The sequence below is a fragment of the Chrysoperla carnea genome, chromosome 4, assembly GCF_905475395.1.
Source record: "Chrysoperla carnea chromosome 4, inChrCarn1.1, whole genome shotgun sequence".
Classification (NCBI taxonomy): Eukaryota; Metazoa; Arthropoda; class Insecta; order Neuroptera; family Chrysopidae; genus Chrysoperla; species Chrysoperla carnea.
The window spans coordinates 31,559,257-31,583,242 of record NC_058340.1 but is presented as its reverse complement, the minus strand read 5'-3'; the positions used below and the strand labels follow the sequence as shown (position 1 = coordinate 31,583,242).

The 23,986-nt window shown below is 29.0% G+C and overlaps 3 protein-coding genes across 4 annotated transcripts; 2 read left to right on the top strand and 1 right to left on the bottom strand.

The window, feature by feature from the left end:
* Window positions 1-336: 336 nt before the first annotated feature.
* Window positions 337-5,526, bottom strand: LOC123298667 (protein SERAC1). The gene is made up of 10 exons (XM_044880759.1): window positions 5,471-5,526; window positions 5,052-5,181; window positions 3,914-4,418; window positions 3,495-3,768; window positions 2,987-3,244; window positions 2,313-2,502; window positions 1,957-2,246; window positions 932-1,090; window positions 652-868; window positions 337-415 (listed from the first exon to the last, which is right to left on the bottom strand). Exons 2-10 carry the CDS (start codon window positions 5,108-5,110, stop codon window positions 337-339), a joined length of 2,031 nt encoding a protein of 676 aa, XP_044736694.1. The 5' UTR covers window positions 5,111-5,181; window positions 5,471-5,526.
* Window positions 5,527-5,537: 11 nt separating this feature from the next.
* On the top strand, window positions 5,538-12,888 carry LOC123299219 (eukaryotic peptide chain release factor subunit 1). 2 transcript variants are annotated; one of them, XR_006535309.1, is made up of 5 exons: window positions 5,538-5,930; window positions 6,111-6,286; window positions 7,721-8,689; window positions 9,920-10,054; window positions 12,397-12,888. XR_006535309.1 is itself a non-coding variant. In XM_044881520.1 (4 exons), exons 1-4 carry the CDS (start codon window positions 5,845-5,847, stop codon window positions 12,480-12,482), a joined length of 1,317 nt encoding a protein of 438 aa, XP_044737455.1. In that variant the 5' UTR covers window positions 5,544-5,844; the 3' UTR covers window positions 12,483-12,888. The 2 variants fall into 2 exon arrangements, 1 of the variants encoding a protein (XP_044737455.1); XM_044881520.1 differs by lacking the exon at window positions 9,920-10,054 and having other exon boundaries at window positions 5,544-5,930.
* Window positions 12,889-16,440: 3,552 nt separating this feature from the next.
* LOC123299217 (F-box/WD repeat-containing protein 4) lies at window positions 16,441-22,057 on the top strand. Its single transcript, XM_044881519.1, has 6 exons — window positions 16,441-16,772; window positions 16,835-17,069; window positions 17,213-17,497; window positions 19,892-20,203; window positions 20,554-20,830; window positions 21,701-22,057. Exons 1-6 carry the CDS (start codon window positions 16,712-16,714, stop codon window positions 21,854-21,856), a joined length of 1,326 nt encoding a protein of 441 aa, XP_044737454.1. The 5' UTR covers window positions 16,441-16,711; the 3' UTR covers window positions 21,857-22,057.
* Window positions 22,058-23,986: the final 1,929 nt, after the last annotated feature.

Below are 23,986 nucleotides of genomic sequence, written 5' to 3'. Positions count from 1 at the left end.
AGATAGGGTCCAAGGAAATTATTTAGATAATAAAAGCAAAGTAGCTATTTTACTGTGCCCATTTTATGTTTTGTTAACTATTTATATTAAAAAAAAAAAGTAAATATTTTTCTCAAAAGTAAATAATTGTTTTATTATAGTTAAGGATATTTAAAAAAAAAATTCATATAAGTTTATTACCTATACCACTTTTCCTACCATGAAAAACCTAAAAATTTATAAGAAAATTCAAAGCAACAAATGTTTAATAAAAAATTTGTTTATATTTTTCGAAAACTACAATGGCAACAAAAACAATCCATAAACATAAATAAATATTTTAAATAAACAATTTTTTTATTTCCAGTTGCTGATACGGCACGTATTACAAACGTCATTAACAACTTGGACTACTTTTCGATAAATAAACGAATTCCTATAAAAATAAAAAATAAATTTAATAAACGACTCACTTGAGGTAGCCTTTCTTTATCGACCTCTCCGACATTAAGTCCATTGAAGTCAAAGCACTCCTGCTTTTTTTAAACAGCTCTAAATGATTCATGGAATAGTGGCCGGGATGGGTGAACCCTTTTTGTTTAAGGTTGTCCCACCCCCGGATTGCCACTCTAATCTAACCAAAGGTTTTTCGTAAAATAATTTTTGACTCACCTATTTTTTGGTTTACAAACATTCAGATGATTCAAAGGTAAAACATAAAACTCTCCAATACCTGGATCGGCTGATTCTTTGCTTACAAATGCAAAACTTATTCGTACAGGTGATACGTCTGTAGGTTTCGATTCAACAAAACTAATTATTTTAATACCCTTATTTTTTAATAAATATTCTTTAAAATTATCATCTAATTCTAGCAGGTGAGGAGAATCTGAAACAAAACATCAATGGTAACTCGATTGATAAAGATTGTAAGGTAAAAATTTTGTCTTACTTTCTTTGAGTTCTTGCACTTCAATAGTAGGCCATACTAATGAAGCAGTTAAATCTTTGATCAAAGCTGTTTGTGAACCTCTATGAGGTGTACTACAAAATATTATTCCCTTTGTATTTTTTGCAATTTTTCGTTCGTTTTCATTTTCGCTATTCATCGCTGAAAAAAATATAAACAGAAAATGAACTAGCCATTAAGTTTATATCGGAAGTTTATATTCCACAATAAAGTGGGTTTTTATGTTTTTTGGGGTTTTAATTACATTAAATAATGATTTGTATTCAAATCGCTAACAAACTTTTAATTTTTTCGATACCTAATTTATAGAATTTTGTTAGCGCGCTTTATATTATACCAAGAAATAAAATTTGATAATACCATAGAGCTGCAAAGTCGCCACCAGACGGCTTATCGCAGTAGAGAGAGACCAGATATAGTAGGCGCGTATAGCTATACCTTTATCTCTCTTATACCCCTACAATTCCTGTCTTTTTCTACTTCTGTCACTGCAATCAAAAACTCACTTATTGTGTTTCCTATGTCTATACAGCTCTATAGTATTATCTCTATAAAAAAAACTCTTAGAAACTCAAAAATCCTTCAGCGATCAGATAAATATTCAAGATTACTGTCGAAAATCTTTCCCAAATTATAGGGAATAAACCCGATTCTTGTATTTTTTGGGTCGAAATTACTTTATATACTTACTTTAATCAAATTTTGAAACAAAAAGCTATTTGTGATTTTTTTCTAATTTTAAAGGTGAAAAGTTGAGAAAAAATTTTGGTCTCAAATCTCCCAATAAAACCCAGTAGTTAAGGTAATTTTAACCCAAAAAATATATAAATCGCGTACATTTGATAATTGGAAGAATATTTTCTAAGATATCGTCCAAAAACCCATAATAATATCATTTTATCGGATCAATTTCAAGCAATTTCTTAGAAAATAGTAAGAAAGCATAAGACCCATATCCTTAAACTTTCAAATATTGAGAAATTATTGAATATTTGATATTTTATTACCATTAACAAGCATTTGTTTAACCAATAATCCACCCATAGAATGACAAATCCACACAATTGGCCGATCTCCAACATGTGCTTTAGTCAAATTATGAATAAATTTTTGGCTACGTTGACGTAATGTGAGTTGTTCTTGATCAGGACATACTGGAGCCCAATATGAAAGATTTGTATCATAATTTAAACCAATTAATCGTACATATTTACAATCTTTACAAAGCCAATCTTTTGGCCAACATTCTGATGTATTCAATAAGTCTTTAACTTCATTTTCAAAATGAAGTTTCGTCCTATTTGATGCAAGAAATTAAAATTAAGAAGTTTATTAAAATTTTGTATCGTATTGCAAAACTTACTGGTGGTAAGTAAAAGATCCGGCATCTCTTAAACTATCTTCAGGAGAATCATACATAACCATTTCATAGTCCTTACCAATGTCCTTCCATCTCTCTTCATTGTAGGTTTGCATTATCTTAAAATATTCGTAAGAAGTATTTTCGATTATATCTTTGGATCTTTTATCATCATCTCCTTTTATTAAAGCATCTAAATAAAATTAATCGATATACTCAGGCTTAATTGTTATAGCAGTTTTATAATTAATTTAATCGGCCATTAAAATTATAGGAAGGACATAAACAGGGAATGGTCTCCTTATCTAAGGTTTTGCATAAATTGAAATGTCGCTTATCTATTCAGATCTGCAAAACCATATTATTCAATGCAAGGTGAGTTTGTACCTCGAAACTTTCATACACAATTCTTGAAAGCTTAACTGTCGCCCCACTACCGACAAAAATTCAGAAGAGTCCGCCTCATTGTGCTTTTTCGATTTTTTAATGATTTCAATTAAATTTTTTATTTAATATCTTAAAAGCCCATGCTGACAAAAAGGATAAACGATCCAGGAATTCTAGGATAGGAATCTTCAAAATTGGATTTCTTGGAGAATGGATATTTGACCATTTATCACAATAATAAAAAAAATACCTACCCTTCTTCCTTTTACGTTCAGAAGGCCCCTTCTTACCGAATAAACCTACTGCCTCTTCTTCTTTATCTCTTTGCCGCCAAGAGAAAAATACTCCACCTAACAAACCATGAACAAGCACAACATCCGTTTTAGGTTCGAATGAATTACGATAATTCGGATACAATATATATAAATCTCGTTTGAATGCACCATTTTGTGAAAACTCAGCGTCTAAATTTGCTAAAGCTTTTGATGCAACTGTTGATAATACTAGATTTGGATGACTTGTCCATTTTGCCAACACACTTAGCCATCCTAAAATTTGGGTATAATACTAGATATCTTGTTCTACCGTGACAATATTTTCTTGTTTCTCTCACGCGAATGATTAATTTCTTCTGTTACTTCCTCTCCGCCAAAGGAGGTAATTTTGACAGATGAAAGAGGCGATTTTATTTTTGCATTTTGACCGAATCTAAGTTTTAAACGAAATTATTTTTCGATACTGTAAATGCAACCCTCATTCGCGTGAAAGAACTATAAATCTACAAGGTATTTTTTTTACCAGTACGAAATACTTCTTCCTTATGTTCAGGATACACACATACATTTGCCAAAATACTTGCTAATACAGTTAATATTTTACGATTATCTGAATATCGTTGTTGTATTTCCATTAATACGGCTAATCCTTTTTGAGAAACAATATCCTTGGCATTATCTTTCATATCGGAATGATGTAAAATTGTTTTTAAACACGTCAATAAATATTCATCGGTTTCAATACCTTTTCGAAACTCTTGTGATGTACAGTCATCATCGATAATAATTGTGTCGTCCTGTTGAAAATCGAAAATGTTGTAAATTGAACAGTTGCACTTGAACTGAAGTCACATCTTTCAGTCACATTCTTTGTTTATGAAAAATTTTGGGTCGGAAAAGTACCTACTCTCCCAATATTTAAGGAAACAAATGCATATTTACCTGAAACACACTATCAATACAATATAGCAAACAGTCATGTTTCGACATAACATTTAAATTTGTCAGAAGATTTTGTAACGATTTCATTAAACAATGATATTTAAGCGTTTGTTTATTCGGTGGATTCATAAATAATCTAATATCAACATCTTTGTATCGCGATAACGCAGTAGCTGTTTCAGCATCCAATTTTTGTGCTAAATATTGATAATCTGATGTCTCTAAAAATTTTAAATTAGCTAACGTTTTTGTTGCTTTTAATCGATATTCCTGTACATCACATTTTGTCATGTTAATTAAACGTAACGCATATTCAAATTTTAATTCATTCCATAATGAAGCGAGCAAATGAAGTGGATTATGTGGATTTTTTGGTAAACATATGTAAGATGTTGGTTTTGTTAATTTCACTGGATCTGAATCAATGGTAGATAACAAACGTGGATCAAATGCTTGAAATAATATCGATTTGGTTTTTTCAATTTCATAAATCAACCAAGAAATCCTTAAAAAAATGTATCATTTACTATCATTTTGGTTTGTGATTCTAAAAATTCGATATATGTTTCTGTTGTTTGGTACCAGAAGAATGGTCATAAAAGAGCGCACACAATTAATTATCCTAATTCCCTTTTTTGGGCGTTAAAACTAAATAGGTATTTATTCTATATTTCGAAGGAAGTGATTTTCGAAATCCAAGGAAACCAGGTAGAACCCCAAATTTCTGATTATTACCTCTTTACGATTTTAAAAAGGGATCATCGCACTTTTGGAAGTGCAAACCTAAGTATCTAAACAATATTATGGGAGCTCTGTAGTCGAAAGGCAAAATCAAGCCGAAATTTTGTAGTGTCCAAGGGATTTTGGGGAATCAATTAGGGGAATTTTAGGTGGTTGAAAATTGAATTTCTTGATAAAGTTGGAATACTTCAGCGAAGCGGATTGGTAACGGGTAGTCTGTTAACATGATTGAAGTATATTCGAATTCGGTAAAAATAAATCAATGATTTATAGATGGTAGACAAAATACTATATATGTGTACTCTCTTAGACTATTTGTTATTTTTATTTCAATCAAAATTAAGAAACATAATATTTGAATTTTGTACAATATTTATAATAAAATACTTCAGCTCACCCAGCGGTAAGAATTGTAACTCCAGTTACAACTATTTTACGATTTAATCCTAACTTCATTTCTATATATTTATTTGACTTTTTTTTCCCATTTTTCAAATAATCTTTATATTATTTTCTTTCAAAATGCCCTAAAAAATTAAAAAACTTGATATTTCCTTATCTTTTTATCTTGAAATAGTTTCATTTTGATTACATGATTTGTCAATTTCTAGGAATTTTTAGTTTTTTTTTTTATATCAACATTTTCAAACCAAATACTCAAATTTAGTATTAAATTTTCAATAAATTTTCAAAATTATTACATTTCCAAAAAGGAAATTAAAAGGTATGGAAAATTAAGAAAATGAAAAATCTAGTAAAATTTAATTTTTAAATATTTGTTGTCATTGTAGTATCATATGATTATAAAAAACGCACCATTATAAAAATATTTGAAGGTGGGAATGTATGTGACGTCGACAGCTTCTTTCCTCTTTTAACTGCATTAAGTTCTTTAGCACATGGCATGCTGTCCAGTGTGACGAAGTATTGAAAGTGTTTGTTGCAGAAATCAAACTCTAAATGTAAATTTTAAAAGAATAATATACCTTACCGCGACAAACCGGTGTAATCCAGTTATATTTCATATAAACTTGATTCGTGAGTGATTCTGAATTTACTACTCGTCACACTGCAAATATTTCTGCGGCCATTTTGACACGAGACTGGCACCCCAATTCATTAATTAATTTTTATGCTAGAAAAAGTTATTTGTGATTTATTATAATTTTTATTTAAGTGAATAAATAATCATGTCCAACGAAGAAACTTCAGCTGATCGAAATGTTGAAATATGGAAAATAAAAAAATTGATCAAAAGTTTGGAGCTTGCAAGAGGGTAAAGTTTCAATGAAAATATTTTTAATTTGTTATGTACATCAAGGTTTATTCAATATTCATGCATAAAAAATTGCAATTTTTTATAAAAAACATAAAAATTTTGGTGTAGAAACATGCCATGTCAACGACCTTATGGTCTATATGGGCTAACATTATGAAATATTTTTTATTATTTTAGAAATGGAACAAGCATGATATCATTAATTATCCCTCCAAAAGATCAAATATCTCGAGTCAGTAAAATGTTAGCTGATGAATTCGGTACTGCATCAAACATTAAATCTCGAGTAAATAGGTTATCTGTATTAGGAGCAATCACATCTGTACAACATAGACTTAAATTATACACTAAAGGTATGTTATAAAAATTTTCATTTCAAGTAAAATAGTTTTCATAAGATGCTTTGAAACAAAAAAAAATTCCAAAAATTTGTTTTAGACATGGTTTTTAATTCAAAGCATCTTTTTTTTTTTTAAACAAAATGGCGTCGATTAAAGCGATCTCTGTAAATTTCTTTTTTCTTATCTCATGGTTAAACATAAATTCTACCCACCAATACAGAAAAAAAATACAGTTAAATCTGGTTTAATTTAGATTTTAAGACATATCTCTTTTGGGCTACTTAAAAAAGTATGTTTTTTGATACCTGATTTCGTGGTTATCGAGACTCGAATGACTCACAATGTTTTATATTAATTCGAATCTGATCTTGTTTCGAACTACACCATTCTAATGTATTGACAACATATTAAAAGTATTCAGATTGTTTTTTTATAATGAAATAAAAAAACAGGCAAATCAGATTTTAATAAAATTGAAAAAAATTGCTCAATGCAACCTCAATACAATTCTGGAGCAATTGAAATTGAAGGTTACTCATTTACTTATAATCCCTTTTATATTAGGTAATTTTTGGGAGGGAAGGGTAAGCTAAGCTAAAAGGAAAATTACAAAAAAGAAACAAAAACAATGCGCATTTTTATATAAATTCATATAATGTCAAAAGTAACGTAAAAATATAAAAATCCATAGAAGATGAATGAAGAGCTTGAGAAATAGGCTCGAAATCAGGACGCATTAAATCCTTGACAATACTTAAATACATACAGAATAACCCACAAATTTTGAAAATCGAGAATTATCTTGGAAACTATCTAACAAAAAAATGAATTTTCTGTCTTTTGGCTTTCATAAAACTTTTATGATTTTATCAATGCATGATTTTAAGTATTTTATACCCAAAAAAGTTTTTGTTGTCTGTTTTTGAAATATATAAGGTTAAAAGAATCCAAAAATACATAAATTCAGTTGATTTGTAAGACTTCATTCGCCCAATCTTCAAGTGAATCCGATTTTCGTTTTTTTTGGGTCAAAATTACTCTACATGACAAGTATTATATCATAATTTTGATCAAAATCAGCATATAAAGTAAACCAGGATAATTTCATCCGGATCCTAATTTTTCTTTAAAGATATAAAAAATGAGAATTTGTTTAAATCTTGCAATTTTTATTGCTTAATTTACTAATTTTATCACATACAAGGGTGCAATTAAGATCTTAAAAATTATAAAAAGTAAAATTAAAGAATATTGAACTTATGGTCTAAAGTAGGGATAAATGCGGCAATTTTTAAGCTGGTAATATGAGTTTTTGAAATTTTAAACGTCCCAGATGTACGAATCAGTCAACAGATCTTGTTCCTTATATTTTGTAATCTCAAATCCCTTAAAAATCTTATTCAAAATACAAATATCTTACTTTAAGACATAATTTTGTTGTTTTAGTTCCACCAAATGGATTAGTAATTTATTGTGGAACAATCGTAACCGATGAAGGTAAAGAAAAGAAAGTGAACATCGATTTTGAACCATTTAAACCAATCAATACCTCTTTATATTTATGTGACAATAAATTTCATACTGAAGCATTAACAGCCCTTCTAGCTGACGATAATAAATTTGGTTTTATTGTAATGGATGGTAATGGAGCACTATTTGGTACACTACAAGGTAATACTCGTGAAGTATTACATAAATTCACTGTAGATTTACCAAAAAAACACGGTCGTGGTGGTCAATCTGCGTTACGTTTTGCTCGATTACGTATGGAAAAACGACACAATTATGTTAGAAAAGTAGCTGAAGTTGCTACAACACTTTTTATTTCAAATGACAAGCCTAATATTGCTGGATTAATTCTAGCTGGTAGTGCTGATTTTAAGACTGAACTCAGTCAATCTGATATGTTTGATCCTAGATTACAAGCGAAAATCATAAAATTAGTGGATGTATCCTATGGTGGCGAAAATGGTTTTAATCAAGCAATTGAATTAGCGGCAGAATCATTACAAAATGTTAAATTTATTCAAGAGAAAAAATTAATAGGTCGTTATTTTGATGAAATTAGTCAAGATACGGGCAAATATTGTTTTGGTGTTGAAGATACGTTGAAAGGTTTAGAATTGGGGTCGGTTGAAACACTAATTTGCTGGGAAAATTTAGATATTCAACGATATGTATTAAAAAATCACACGTCTGGTGTTGAAACTGTTCTACATTTAACACCCGAACAAGAAAAGGATAAAACACATTTTACAGATAAAGAGAGTGGCGTTGAATTAGAATTAGTTGAATGTCAACCGTTGTTAGAATGGCTTGCAAATAATTATAAGAATTTTGGTGCAACATTAGAAATTATTACTGATAAATCTCAAGAAGGATCACAGTTCGTAAGAGGGTTTGGTGGCATTGGAGGTGAGATTATTTCCTATTTTTCCTATTACTTTTTTTATCTGTATAACTTCAATCGAATTGGTTCATATTTTTTAACATCTTTCATGCTAAGATGAACAAGATTTATAATGTTCAGTTTCAAAAAAAAAGCTAACATTAGAAAATCCCCATTAATGCCACTTATACTTTTATTGGGAAATTGAAACAACTTTATTAATTTCAATAAAACAGAAAGTATATACTTTTCTTTCTTTGCAATCTATAACAGGGTTTTATATTTAATGTAGAACTTGGTAAAATTGAAGCTTAAAATTCCACTTCCGCGGTGGTGTGGATGTTAATAGAGTTTAAAAAATACAATAACTTTTTTCGAATATCATTTCTAACACGAACCACCGTCAATAAATGACAAACCCGTGTTATGTCACCTTTTTTATTGGTTTGAGTTAGCGCTGATTGGTCCTTTTTGACACAAAAAAGATAACAAGATATGCTATATTTTCAGAAATGTATTAATAAAAGTATTCAGGGTCGAAAGTAACGCTGAAAGAAGGGGCAAAATTATATTTGGAGGGTTCATCCAAAAATCACTCGTTATAATAATATCGTGTAAATGTAAAGTAGAAATAACAGTATTTTGTCAATAACAAAATTCCTAAAATTATAGTATTTGGGTAACAACTTACTTATGTGCTTAGATTTAGATACATATTTGACGTATACCAATTGAATTAAAGTATGAAGTAATTGATATTGCAAACACTAGAGGCGCTAAAATTCAATTTAATAAAATAAAAAAAAATTGAAAAATTATATTGTAGTTTCGGCCCTGGAAATATCATTCGTTAGTTGGGAAAAATCCATCTAACGATATTGTTACTCAGTTATTTTGTGACAATTCATGCCTACCCGTGATTATGCATAACGCCGCATCAGAAACCAGTGGGGATTATTACATAGCCAAGTCGGGGGTTTTTAAAGATTTGTATTATCTTTGGACGATAGAAATAATAAATTTTCATTCTCCATTTCGTTTGTGTACAATAAATAGCCTATAGCCATATAGATATGGCCATACAGGTTTATAAATTTAATAATGTTTAAAAATAAGAGCCAGTCCTTGAACAATTAATCTATTTAATTTAATTAACTAAAACCAATGAGCTTAATAATTTTAAAAATTTGCTAATTTAAAAATAATAATAATAATATTTGCTTTGCTTTTTCTTTATGCATTCGGGAATTACACAGGAATTCTGCGGTACAAAGTCGATTTTCAATCTCTTCAGGCCGATGAACCTTTGGACGATGTTGATCTTGACGATTATTAAGATCCACTTCGTTCTTTAAATAAAAAAATAAAACGGTTGCTTTCTACTAACACAGGTATCAGGGATTATTAATAATTTCTAGAAAATTTTGATTTTTTATACTCTTCAGTTTGCTTGAAACGTGATAATTTTTGTTTTTTGGTGTTTTTTTATTTTTATCCAGTAGATTTCACAAAGAGATGCTACTTTTTTTTTAAATAGTGGAATAGATAGTCCGGGAATCAGTAGCTGGCTAATTTACGGTATTACAGTAAATTTCATATTATGTTGAATCATTATTTTAGACTTATTTTACGTGGAACTGAATTTCCTAACCGGCGGTTCTTTTGAGAGCGTCAAAAAAAGTATAAAACGTGAAAGTAAAAATTCTACCACTTTTAACTTAAAAAATTGATTCAATTTTAATGTGAAAATTAGTGAATTATTGTAAATTAAGTTTCTGACTCTTAGCCTATAGTTAATAGTTTAATTTATTTAGCATGGTTATATTAATTAGAAATTTTTATTTTGAAGGTTTTTTCCAAGTAGGAATTTTCATTTTTTTTCATAGTTTTATGTCGTATTTATATTTCATTAGTTCAATTTATCATTTATGTATTTTATTATGCAAATTAATAACAGGTTTCTATAATTGCCTCAAGGTTTTACATATTTCCACCTTTCTTTTTAATATAATAAAGCACGATTACCTACACACATAAATATTTTAAATTTGTAATTGATTGTGGAGTGATTTTTTTTATTTTATTCGAAATCCATTGAATAGACTTCACCCGTATTCGTATTTCTATTGATAAACTAGAATTTATCTACAGAAAAAGTTTTATGCAACAAAGGAATAGTTCGTTATCTTCAATCCATGTTTTGTGGATAAAATTACCATTTTTGTCGTTTAAATTTTATTGCTCCAGTATTCTATCTACGGTTTCTACAAATTCGGAAAAATTCTAGAGTAGTTCAGAAGCTTTGATAAACAATCTTAAAAGCTTAGGGTATCGTTGTATGGATTAAGTAACAGAACTAATTTTTTTAAAACTAGGGTAATAAAAAGTTGAATTTTTGCAATTCATAAAAGTCAGCGTAGTTTAAAGACATTAGTACCCTCAAAATGTCAAAATGCATGCCGTATTCATACAAGCTTTCGGGCTCCATATTAAATATGTGCCAAAACTATCTCCTTTAATTAACGTATCTCAAATTAATTTTTATTGAAAATATTGCTATTGCTTCGCGCGAATATTCATCCTTCAGTTTCATATAAGTTATTCTTGTCGTTGAATAAAATTTTAAGTAAATCATATGCAAGATCGATATCATAAGAAGCTATGACAATCGAGCAGAGGGCGAGGAAACTTAGAAGTAAATATAGAAATCATTTCTTTGTATTAATTCAGTGATTATATTTACCTGCCAAAGTTTAAGCCTGTAAACTTTGTGCATTAAACTATTCATTTTGTCTATTCTAATATAAAATTGTCTAGCGAAGCGGGCTGATATCAGCAAGTATTATGAAATGTATCTGATTTAATTCTAGCCTTACGTTGGGGGTTTCAGTTAATTCAGATAATTTGGACCTTAATCGCAATATATTCAAACTAAAAGTTAACAATTTCTGGAAGTTTTTTCTTTTATAAAAAGGTATCAAAAAAATGATAACACAATATATATTTTTTTAATCTATATCTCACGGCTTTATCTGCGTTAGTACTTGTGTTAAAAGTAAATTTAGCTAGAAAGAAATCAAATGGGTTCTATATTGAAATAAATAGTTTCAAATTCAATGACATCTTATATATTCTATGATTAAATCGTTCCTCCAAAATTGGGTTAAATAAACAGCAACTTTGGCGAATAAACAATAACTATTTTACTAAACTATTTATTTTAAAATTTACTTTTTGGTTTTGCTTTAATGTTCATATAAAATCTTAGAAATACAGGGTGGGAAATTATAACCAAGTGTTTCTTGATCGATAATTATTCGATCATTAGAGAAAGTAACAAATCCCTCTCTTTCCTTGCAATATATTCCTTAACTCCAAGCATTTCTTTTTCAGTTCAAGGTATCATCATTGCGAACGATACAACAAATATTCGCGAATTATTGTTTTGTTCATAGTGGTCATTAACGAACGTCCTTTGAAGCAATAAAAAAAATTTAGGACAAAGGCCCATTAACTACTCCAAACAAAACAATATGCGACTATGCGTTATTCTAACATTATCGATATAAAATTTGTAAAAATATTGCAAAAAACTGCACATCCCAATCCTTTTCTAATGAAAAGAGTACTTCTAGATAAAAAAAAAAACTATTGGTTATTTTGTCCCATTCTATATTTGTCAAAATTACATAATAAATTTTGAGTTTTAATTTAAAAAAAATTTATTTTACAGGTATATTACGTTACAAGGTGGACTTCCAAAGCATGCAATTAGAAGAAGGTTCAGTTGATGATATGTACGATTTGGATGACTACTAAACAAAACCACATAACAAATGAAAAATAATTTATTTGAATCAATCAAAACAAACTCTAGACCAATCAAATCAAACATCAACATCAAAACACAAAGTATAATAAATATATAGTGATCCTAAGGAAATTGTCAGTAAACTGCCAACTACCGCAGTGCTCATATTGAATCTGCAGGTGCTTTTCAATAAGCAGTTGTGATCAACGCTGCCTCCTTTAATTAATTAACACGCCTTGAACGAATCACTTTATAATAAAAAAACATTATATAAATGCATTATTGTAAACAACATGTATTTTATCTTTTTTCTTTACTTTTTTTTCTCCACTTTTTAATTTTTCAAAGGGACAAAGCAATATTTTTAGTTTTATTACTTTGTAGGCCTGGCATATTTCCACAAGATTTTTTTTTTCTAAGAAAAAAGAAGTCGAACCAGGCGACAAATAGAATTATACAAAAATTTTGTGTTTAATTAAAAATATAAAATACATTTGTTTAAAGATTTAAAAAAGAAGGCCATATGTGTTTTGTTTTTTTTTTTTTAAGAAAAGAAAAAGGAAAATACTTCTTGAAATAATTATTTATTTTAATTATTATATACCAGAAAGCAACACGCTATGTTTAAAAAAAAATACATAATAGATATTTTCACAATTTTTTAATTCAATACCTTGAATATTGTTGTGTTTATTTATTTTAATTTTATTATTTTTTGGTTTTTATTTCTTTATTGTTGTATAAATTAATTTAGTTTATCTGTTCTTACTTTACGTCTCCAAAACAAAAGTGAATCTCTTAATGGCAGTTATCTTTACATTGCGGTATCTATTTCTTTTTAATTATATATCATCCTTTAGAGGCAGTTTATTTGATTTTATGAATGTTATTCAACGATCTACATATAAATTCGGGAGTTGAAATATTGAAAAATAAAAGTAAAAACACGATGAAATGTGAACTTTTATTTATTGATTTTATAGAACATATTTATAACTGAATTTTTTGATAAAAGCACTGCATCACCTAAACTCCCGTCCTATTTTATTGTAGTTACATTCTAAATAAGTGGAACCTAATGATAATATACAAGGATTGTTTAAAATTGAATTTAATAATCCTAAGAAACTTTTTGAAAGCAAATCCGTCCTGCATAGATCAGAAATGGTTTCCAGATTCCCTTACATTTTTCTGCAGTGATCTTAAGCGATTGTTCGATTAATTTGTAAACAATAGTTACGAAGGAACATTAATGCTGTAGAAAACTATTTAATATCAGAAAGTTATAACTAAAAATTATTCACAATTTGAGAATATGCAATTGTCAATCTCAAAGCGTCACGAATATTCTTCGATTTTTTTTAGTCAACGATTCTTAATAATATTTTTGTTTAAATTTATTTTTCTGGACGCTTTTTGTTAGACTAATGGACTCGTGAGTAATTTTCTAGAGAATTTCTAACATTAAACTCGCAACTCTATTGTCACAACTTAAGATAGTTGTGCCTTTATAGATGTCGTTGAATTTGTTTTAGAATTTACAAAGTGACGTAACCTGCTCATTGAGAATAGTTGCGGTAAAATCGACTGTCTGAATATAATTTGCTTGTTCAACAGCCACTGATAAGAAACTTAATAAAGTTTCCTCGCTGGTTGAATGTGTACCCGAAACATTAGGCTGAACAAGCCTAATTTTCCTAAATTGGTAGCTATTCTAAGGGTAAAATAAGAAATTTGAAAGAAATTTGATTGCTTAGTAATATATCACTACTTATCATTCCAATTTTTAAAACCTGATAGTGTTGAAAAGTCAGTTTCGTTAAAAATAACCTGAGTATAGCAGATGAATTAATTTGATTTATACTTACCTTGTATATCCAAAAAAACAACAGAAAATCCGTTCATAGTTAGTTCAATATTTCAAAACTGATTTTATATTTCAAGTTGCTTGTTAAATTGTACAAAATGGATAAGAATTGTTCAAAAATTTGGCAGAAATTGCGCAAAGTCGTTTGAAAAATTATTTCAATAGGAATTATAATAATGTAATAGAAATTTTAATCGATAAGAAACAAAGTTACTAAACAATTTTTTAATAAAAATCGCTCAAATTAGAAGAATTTTCTTTGCAAAGAAATAATTTGCTAAACGACCACTACTTGCGCCCCGTGTCAAAATGATGAAATACAACTTGGTCACAATTTTAAATTGAAAATATAAAATATTGTCTTTCGTAAGTAATGAAATAAAGTATGATGGTTGATAACATAAATTTTAGAGTAATATTTTTATAAAAAAAATACCAATTTTAGTTCGTTATGAACAAAATAATTATTCATTTTAAATCATGGTTTTGGCAATATACAGATTATCCTCATCGATTTGAGACTATTATAATGTGTATACTAACAAATATCAAACAAGATTATCAGCTTTAATCATTCCTTACATAAAGTAATAAACAAAAATTTAATAAATTTCTTTTAATGAAACATTGAAAAACATAAGACGTTTTTGATTATCTCTCCTTTTTTCTGTCGTGAAAATTACAATAATGAATCTCAAAGCAAGTGTGCAGAGGTGCATTATCCATAAGACAAAATAGGCACGTTTCTACAGTCGAGCTTAAAGGGGACAAGCGTGTGGAAGTTTTCAAACAAACATGCAATTAATTGTGTAATTATGCATAAAAATACAGTCCGTTAAAATTGACATTTGTAGTTTGTACACTTATTCAAATGTATGACAGTCAAATTCATATAATTTCTGCAAAAAGGAGAAATTTAAAAAAAATGAACAGCAAGTCTTAATAGTCAAAAGAGTAAGAAAAGGGCACAAAGAGTGTAAATTGACAATAAATTTTCGTTTTTGAACGCTAATTTTTGAAACTCTACGGGTGAACAATTTCTTAATCCGTCTTATCCGAGAAAACAGCGACGAAAAATTTCAAAATTTTTTAATAACATTTTTCAAATTAAATTCAGGAAACGAACAATCAGCTGTTGCTTATCGTTTCTAAGGTCTAATTGATGTATTGAGATTCTTCTTTTCTTCAGTAGTTGTAATTTCAACGCTATTGCAAAACAACACTCGCCAAAAATGACGGCTTCTTCAAACCAATATGCTTAGGTACGGACGACATCCTTTGTAAATCACGCTATTAGTTCAAGTAACTCTGATCAGCCCTAACTGAATGGTTTTCCGCTTCCTTTACTACTTAGTATCAGTTTACATTGCGTTTTTCAAATAATTCTAAATGTGATGGGACCGTATCCAAAATATGTTCGAAATTTCCATCATCTCTTCTCTGTCTTCTGGAATTCTTAATGCTATTTTCTTGTTTAATACACAAATTGACCTTAGAGTGACTATACGATAGTAGTTCTCTGCAAAACTCAGAATCTAAACAGATTTAAAGGTAAGTTTCTTAATTTTTTTGTTGGTGTTAAAAGCCCTTACGCCGTAGACTATTAGAATATTTTATGATCTACTGACGCATCAAGCTTCTGGGTCGGGTAGGATGATTTGGTAATGCATAAGACACCTGGTCGTAGTTAGCCACAACAGACACGGCGATTGGATAATAACGATCGAAGGTAATTCTTATTATTTTTTTACACAAACAAATATCTCGCTCTAAAGAGCTGCTAACCAGTTTCGAGGCCAATTTTAAATTTTATGACAGAGATCTATGGGAATACAATGTCGTCCCAAAAAAGAAGAATGAATGCGAAAATAGGTTATTTATTTTAGATTACGTGAAAATACAATATATTCGACGATAAAAAAAGTTGTTTGAAAAGTACAATAATAATGATGAAATAAAATCGATAATTTTGCAAATATATTCATTCATAATCAATTTTGTACATTTTACTTTCAAATTTACCACAATTTTACTAATTTAACGTTGGTACCACGTATATTTGAAATGATTGGATGTCTTACCTCTTACGTCAAGGGGTACGAAGGGGTGCACAAGGAAAGGAACAAAATAAATTTTTATCTGTCAAAAAAATATTCATATGGAACTTTTCGCAGTTTCTTCCATGGCAATTATGAATTTACACGAATATTATGTGAAAATTAATTGAAAAATCATTTAAAATATCCGCATTGAATTTAATGTGAAAAACAGAGGAAAAATAACATAAACAAAAAGAATGATAAATGAAGTGGATGAAACGATACAAAGATAGTATTTTCATGTCATTTTTTAAATGAACTAGTTGTGAAAATGATGTTTCTAAATGAGGAAACTAAAAAATATTTAAAATTTTATTATGAAAAGATAAAAGGTATCATTTAATGAATTCGATAAGTTCGAGCAAATTTCAAAATATTATATGTTTGTTTGTAGAGAAACAACAATCGAAAATGGACAGTGATACAGAACGATCGTATTTATCGAATTTACCTGTTGAAATTTTACAACATATATTTAAGTATTTTAATTTACAAGACTTATGTAGAATATCTCAAACTTGCACACGCTTACATTCAATTGTTGATGCTGAACTAAATCGATTGTTTAAAATGAAAAAAAACTTTTTACCAATTGTTACAAATCAAATAAAGCACAGTATTCGTGAAAGGTACATTATTTTTAAACTTTTATTAAGGTTGTATGACCATTAAAGCACTTTGGGATTGGTTTAGTAGATATACTCATTTCAAAATATTCATAATTATCAAGAGTTTATGCTAAGAATTGTTTTTGTTTCTCGTTACTTTACAGATCTTCGAAAATAATAGAACCAATTTATGAAAAATTACGTATATCACATAATTGGCGGATAGGAAAATATAAGGAAAAAGTCTTATTAAAAACAACAATTACAAATATGCCTTGGTTACATTTAGAAAAGAAATATTTATGGGTGAGTCAAGGATGTACAATAACACGATATAAAAGGGATTCTTTTGGTTTTGATTGGTTGAAAAAAGGTCCAGAATTAATACAAAAAGATGGTGATATGTGTCGATTTGCTATTAAAGATGATCTACTTTTAACAGGCTCTAGGTAAATAATTTATCAAATAATTAAGAATAGTTTTGTGATATTTACGTCATAGGTAGCACTAAAATAGTAATATTGTTAAATTATAACAAGTGGTTCTATAAAAATGACATTTTTTTGACAAGAAGTAGGTTTTTAGAATATTATTGGGTTTTAATTATGGTGGGCGAATCTCACTCAGGGGGAAGAGGCAGGGTATCATTGTGCCTACTTTCTATTGGCTGTTAACTAGACGCATGCTGAAAGTATGCTCAAACCCTTCTTTAAGTGTTTTTGATTCGTTTGTAAGCATGGAAACATGTTTGACATATGGTTGACGTGTGTGGACAACATGAATAAATAATCTTATATTCAAAAGAAAAGTAAAATTTGTAAAGAAAAATAAATACGTGAGATATTTATGCTTATTTCTAAAACAATTTTTTCAACGATATAATTAACCTAAACGCAATAATATTCTATTCAATTTAGTGAATACTCAATCTTCAATCCTAGTGTTACAACTATTATAAGTTAACTAATGAAATTCATAAGAAGGCTTAAGAATGTCTCGAAAATACGTCGATTAATTTTCAATATTAAATTTCAACGTATTATAGAATTTTTAAAATATGAAATTAATGTAAAAATTTATGTAGGGAAATTCTTATATATTTAAACGAGCAATTTTTATATATATATATATATATATATATATATATATATATATATATATAAGAATTGCTCGTTTAAATATATAAGAATTTCCCCACATAAATTTTTTCCCCACATTTTTAAAATATGAAATTAATGTAAAAATTTATGTGGGGAAATTCTTATATATTTAAACGAGCAATTCTTGTATATATATATACAAGAATTGCTCGTTTAAATATATAAGAATTTCCCCACATAAATTTTTACATTAATTTCATATTTTAAAAATTCTATAATACGTTGAAATTTAATATTGAAAATTAATCGACGTATTTTCGAGACATTCTTAAGCCTTCTTATGAATTTCATTAGTTAACTTATAATAGTTGTAACACTAGGTTTCATTCATCTTGGAAATGGCTCCAACGATTTTCATGAAAATGAGTATGTAGGGGTTTTTTGGGGCGATAAGTCGATCTAGCTAGGTTTCATTTATCAGAAATGTCCTTTTATCCGTCTTTTCATGAAAAATTCATCAGACATCTATTGGTGTATAACGTAGTTAATGAAATACAATGCAAATTATAACATAACAAAAAGGAGGCGTTTGAGTAGTCTAAAGTGAAAAATATGACTCTTGCAAAGCTCGGTCATCCAGATATTATTACTTATTTATGCATTGAATTATGTACCCGTGAACCTAATCTTAATTTAAATAAGTGAAGTTTTATTTTTATTATTTTACGAATTATTTACTATATATTCTTTAGGTAATTAGTCGGTCATAGGAATATTAAAGGTATATTCCTTCATCCAAGGGTAATTAGTTAAAAATATTATATTTGTAATTGATTTCTAAATTTTATTTAAAAACAAAAAAAAAAACATTTTTTTTCTTTAGGGTAAAAGATTTTACTTTAAATAGAAAGATACCCATTAAAGGTATCCCAAGATCGTTACCCATTTAAATTTTCCCGCAATTGAGAGTACGAACAGCCGCAGCCAATCAAAAGCAGGCATATTGCTTTAGGCAATCTAAAACCATGGATATAGAAATATTAAAATCTAAAACACACGAAATATTATCGTTCTATTTGAATTTCCCGCAAATGAGAGCCGCAGCCAATCAAAAGTAGGCATATTCTTTCCTTCCTGAGTGATACACCCCCCTCGTCTAAAGTAGGACTTTATACTACATCCCTACTATAATTACTAGATCCGTGATTTTAATACTAAGAAAGACTCTATCTAACGATAGAAAAAAGAACTATAGTTTACAACGCCTATAGATACATAATATTTAACAGATATGTTTGTTTACAATTTACCACAGACATAGATAATGAACTGAACGTTCCTATTTAACTGTAGAGTAAATAAAAGTAGAAATTTATAAGAGAGACAAATATATAAGACGGCCAGTTGATTGTTGTGTATGCTGTGCGCAGAAAAGAGACAGGTATTGCCCGCAAGAGTGGACAATTTCTCCAGATAGTAATCGGTAGATAAAATTTTCCTTAGTAGGATTGTCCCATAAATAGCATATAATTAACAATCATAATTATGGCGAAACATCACATCTGTATAATAACACCACATCTATCAATAAAGTGATCTGTAAAAAGGTTCCGATTAAAATCGATAGATAGTCTTTCTAGCGGAATTGTCGAATAAAAGTAATTGATAAAGTAGTTAATTTCTGCTACTGCAGCGCCAAGATCTCAACTTTAGAATTAACATTTGAATCTTTTATTTTTACAGTTCAGGTTCAATATCTATGTGGAATTTAAAAGATCCAAAATTTTCATCGATACATGGAAAAAATAATCATAGTTCCGAAGTAAATACTGTTGATATTGGTCCATATACATTAGCATCCGGTACACGAAATCACATATTAAATATGTGGCCATGGCCTAAATTAGACAGTGTTAATAATTCTGTAATATATCCAATTGGTACCTATGTTCTGCGAGATAGAATATGGTCGTTAAAATACAATAAAAGTGGATCGTTAGCTATTGGGACTGGTGGTATTTATGAAACTGCCCTCTTAATTATGGACGTACAAAGGTAAAATTTTATGAAATGATTTTAGCTAAATTTTACTGTAGATCAAGGTCCATTAATTTTGATTACAATTTTTATACCTACAAAATTTCCATAGCAAGAGAGTGAACTCGAAAAGTTTTTAATTGCAAGGCAATTTTCGAGTAATTTTTTTCTGTACATCACAGAATTAACTCATTGAATATTACAAATTGACATAATACAATTTTCTTTTGATGGTCTTTATGAAGTGTAGTTTGATTACCCCCTCCCCCCTTACAGAAGCAAGTATAATTTATTCTGTTCCTTTATATTCCCCAATTCTAATAAATTATTTTTAGACTTATTTTGTTAAGTTTTTCTTTTGTTTATAGCGAAGAATTAAAACTATTTGGATCCGGTTTAATGAAACCAGGTGCTGGTATATTAGATATGCATTGGTTAGATGAGAATTGTTTATTTACATGTGGCTATGATAGTTATGTACATTTATGGGATAAACGTGTTGGTACTTATGTAACCAGTTGGTTGGAGCCACATAATTCCGTACTATATTGTATACAAACTGATGATTTATATACGATTATGTGTGGGACACAACGCCATGGTAAAATTACGTTATGGGATCAACGTCAACGAAGTTCAATTCAAGTAAGTTGAAATTTATTTTTAAGATCAACTTTTGAAAGTAGTAATTTTGAGTTAATTTGTTTCAATTTCTTCCTACTTTGCTACAACACAATCTTGATCTCTTTATGCGGCCTTCGGTCTTAGCCCCATATTAGAAAGCAAACAAGGAGATCCGAGAAATACCATAAATGTGGAACTTAAATTACACAGCCTTTCTTATTTTTGGAAGGGGCTTCTCTCAGCACAGAGTGTTTGTCCTTGAGTGCGATATCGAAAAAGGTGAGCCCATCCTCGGCCAATTATCCATGAACCATTTGGAGCTGTTTATGAACAGTAGGAGTACTTTGACGTCAACGTACTTAAGGTCGGAGAGGTCTTCAAAGAAAGGATTGCTCAAGTGAGTCCATCTCCTCATGGTAAGAGCTGGGCAGTCACAGAGAAGAGGCATCGTTTCTTCCTCCTTCCCACTTTGACAGATCCTGCAATAATCGTGATACACTGCCAGAGCCAGGAGTTCAGCGTTCCTGAAATCTAGACAGTGTCCTGTAATAGTCATAACAATTTTGCTTATAGAAGCCCTTTGAAGCGATATAAGATCTTCGGATCTAATATTGACCTTGTTTTAAGATACCCTCATACCTATAGCTCAAAAAAATTTCTCAAATCGCCAAAATGTGTGTTTTTTTTTTTAATTTTCGAAGTGCCAGATTTTATTTTGGAGAGTTTAAATTATGGTTAAGTACTGCAAGTCATTTTCCATTTACTTTCTTATATTTTGGAGGGGACCTTTCTCAGCAATCGCACTTGTTCACCGACGGCTACGTAGTGTCATCCTTGATTGTAACACCTATTTACGTACAATTTTATAGAAAGTCAATCATTTTGTTTCAGATGTATTATTTATCAACTTACCATAAACAGAGTTCGCCAGTATTTAGTTTGGCATTCGATGGTACTTTATTATATGGAGCTTTAGATCGATCAATTAACGTTTTAGACTTTTCTGGAAGACAAAATCGAATAAGAAATTATAGCTATTTTGTATAATAAAAATTAAGTGAGAATATGAAAGTTAAATGGAATTTTTCTTTATTCTCACAAAACTTTCCAACGTTTTATTGTACACTTACACACGTACACATGTAATATAATTTTCTCATTATGAATAAAATTCGTCCAATAATTTTAGGAGAACTAAAAGATGTATTTTTCTATAAATAATTATATTAATTTTTGTTTGTTTGAATATTCCTGGAATTTTTTTAATGAATCCAATGATTGATACTTCTTTTCTTTTATGGTATCCAAAGAAAACCATTCACTTTTCTTTAATGAAGTTACTTATTATGTTTGGTTTTCTTATCTGTATAAGAATCTATTACCTCATCAGTAGGTTAAGGGTGAAGTAGTAGTGTGTGCTTTTATGCATAGTATTTCGTTTCACCGAATTCATTTTTTTTCAGTCATTAATTTATAAAATTCATAGGTCAGGAAGTTTTTGAGCACCCCCATTTAAAAATCTCGACTCAATAGACACTTCCTTACACGGATTGTGTAGTTTTAATGGATAAATCGTTGCTGATATTTCTAAATAACCTCGAAAAATGGCGAGGAATTGAGACGGGATCATATAGACAATAGAATAGAGCTGCAAAGTCACCGCCAAACGGTTTGATCGCAGTAGAAAGAGACGTGTCAGCTATAACCATAATAGTAGGTATATACAAAATATGTGTTGTCGTCGTGGCAGATTCTACATAAGGAGCAGCCTAAGAGAATGGATTAAAATATCGTTTATTACTCTTTTTGCGCTTTCCTGTATCAATTTTCCCTAAATATAAAAATTCTTGGTAGGTATTTAAAAAAAATTAAGACTTTATTTCTTTCAAGGCTATTTAATGATCGATTAAAAAATAACCCATACAAAAAATAAAAATATTATGCAAATTTATTATGTGTTTATTTTATTTTTTTATTTAGAATATATTATATGTTTTTTAAAAAGAGGGGAATTAATAATCAATATAATATTTTTACATAATTTATGTTTTCTTTAAATACTTTTTTTAAACTGATGGAAAAAACACCTGTAGGCAGGAATGTTTGTGCTTTGTTTTTACAAAATTTTATAACAATTTTCGTTTTTTATGGAATTCAATATTTCTTCTTTTTTAAATTTGCACTAACAAATAACAATTATTTAAAATTATATTTGTGATTTTTGTATAAAAATTAATAAAAACAAAAAAATTTAATGTCTAAAGACTGTATACAAAAAACTCGACATAATCGTCAATATTTCATTTACAGCGATGAAAATTATTACAAGACGCTTTTAACAACTTTTTCTGTCAAAAGCTTTTCTGTCCGTTGATTCATATGCTTGTTTACACGCTACCAGCCGCAATGCTTGACCAACGAGTTTTGTTTTTATTTTATTAAAGGTATGGCGTTCGCCTAGGATTTCAAATCATTGAAATATTTCGTATACGAGTCTTTAGACAAGCAGACAAATAATTGGTCATAAACTTTTTAATAATTTAATAAGTAACATTTACTTTATATAAATTTTAAACATCGTTATTTTTTATTTTGTGGGGGAATGTCATACACACGCACATTTTTTAAAAGAGTGGATGAGAAACTATAAAAAAATTGTAAACTTTTAACGTGGCGTAATTTATCCTCCCCTGAATAATTAAAAAAAAAAAATGAAGGAATATTAACAATGATTTAGAAATTAGACAATCCGTACGACTTTATAAATAAATCGGAATTTTCGGGAATCATTTATTTATTTCATGAAAGTTTTACTGTAAATTTGATTCCACCTGACTTTTCCTGAGTCTGCTCTGATTTAAAAAGCCTGACTACGGTCTTGACTTCATTAAACACTAGGTATTGTCAAAATATATATTATTGAAATATACGTGTGTTTTAAGCTGACTACTCAAATTCTGTTCGCTTTGTAAAGGTGTAACCTGTTTGCTCCAATTGGAACGTTTGTATGAATAAAATGAAAAATTAATGGATCCTGTTAAGCTAATCGGAGAAATTTCGAAAACTGATACGGTGTATCTACCCCAGAGCTTGCATGCCTTGCCTTAAAAACGCGCTGCCATTTCGTAGCGAGAGTGGATTAGTTAATCAGGTTCTTCAGAATTTATACAGGAATTT

Coding starts and splice junctions, on each gene's coding strand:
- LOC123299219 (XM_044881520.1), top strand. CDS start 5,845: ATGTCCAACGAAGAAACTTCAGCTGATCGAAATGTTGAAATATGGAAA. Junction 5,931..6,110: donor AGTTTGGAGCTTGCAAGAGG/GTAAAGTTTCAA, acceptor TTATTATTTTAG/AAATGGAACAAGCATGATAT. Junction 6,287..7,720: donor ACTTAAATTATACACTAAAG/GTATGTTATAAA, acceptor TTGTTGTTTTAG/TTCCACCAAATGGATTAGTA.
- LOC123298667 (XM_044880759.1), bottom strand. CDS start 5,110: ATGAAGTTAGGATTAAATCGTAAAATAGTTGTAACTGGAGTTACAATT. Junction 869..931: donor AGTGCAAGAACTCAAAGAAA/GTAAGACAAAAT, acceptor GTTTTGTTTCAG/ATTCTCCTCACCTGCTAGAA. Junction 416..651: donor GTTTGTAAACCAAAAAATAG/GTGAGTCAAAAA, acceptor TTATTTTTATAG/GAATTCGTTTATTTATCGAA.
- LOC123299217 (XM_044881519.1), top strand. CDS start 16,712: ATGATGTTTCTAAATGAGGAAACTAAAAAATATTTAAAATTTTATTAT. Junction 17,070..17,212: donor AAGCACAGTATTCGTGAAAG/GTACATTATTTT, acceptor GTTACTTTACAG/ATCTTCGAAAATAATAGAAC. Junction 20,831..21,700: donor GTCAACGAAGTTCAATTCAA/GTAAGTTGAAAT, acceptor ATTTTGTTTCAG/ATGTATTATTTATCAACTTA.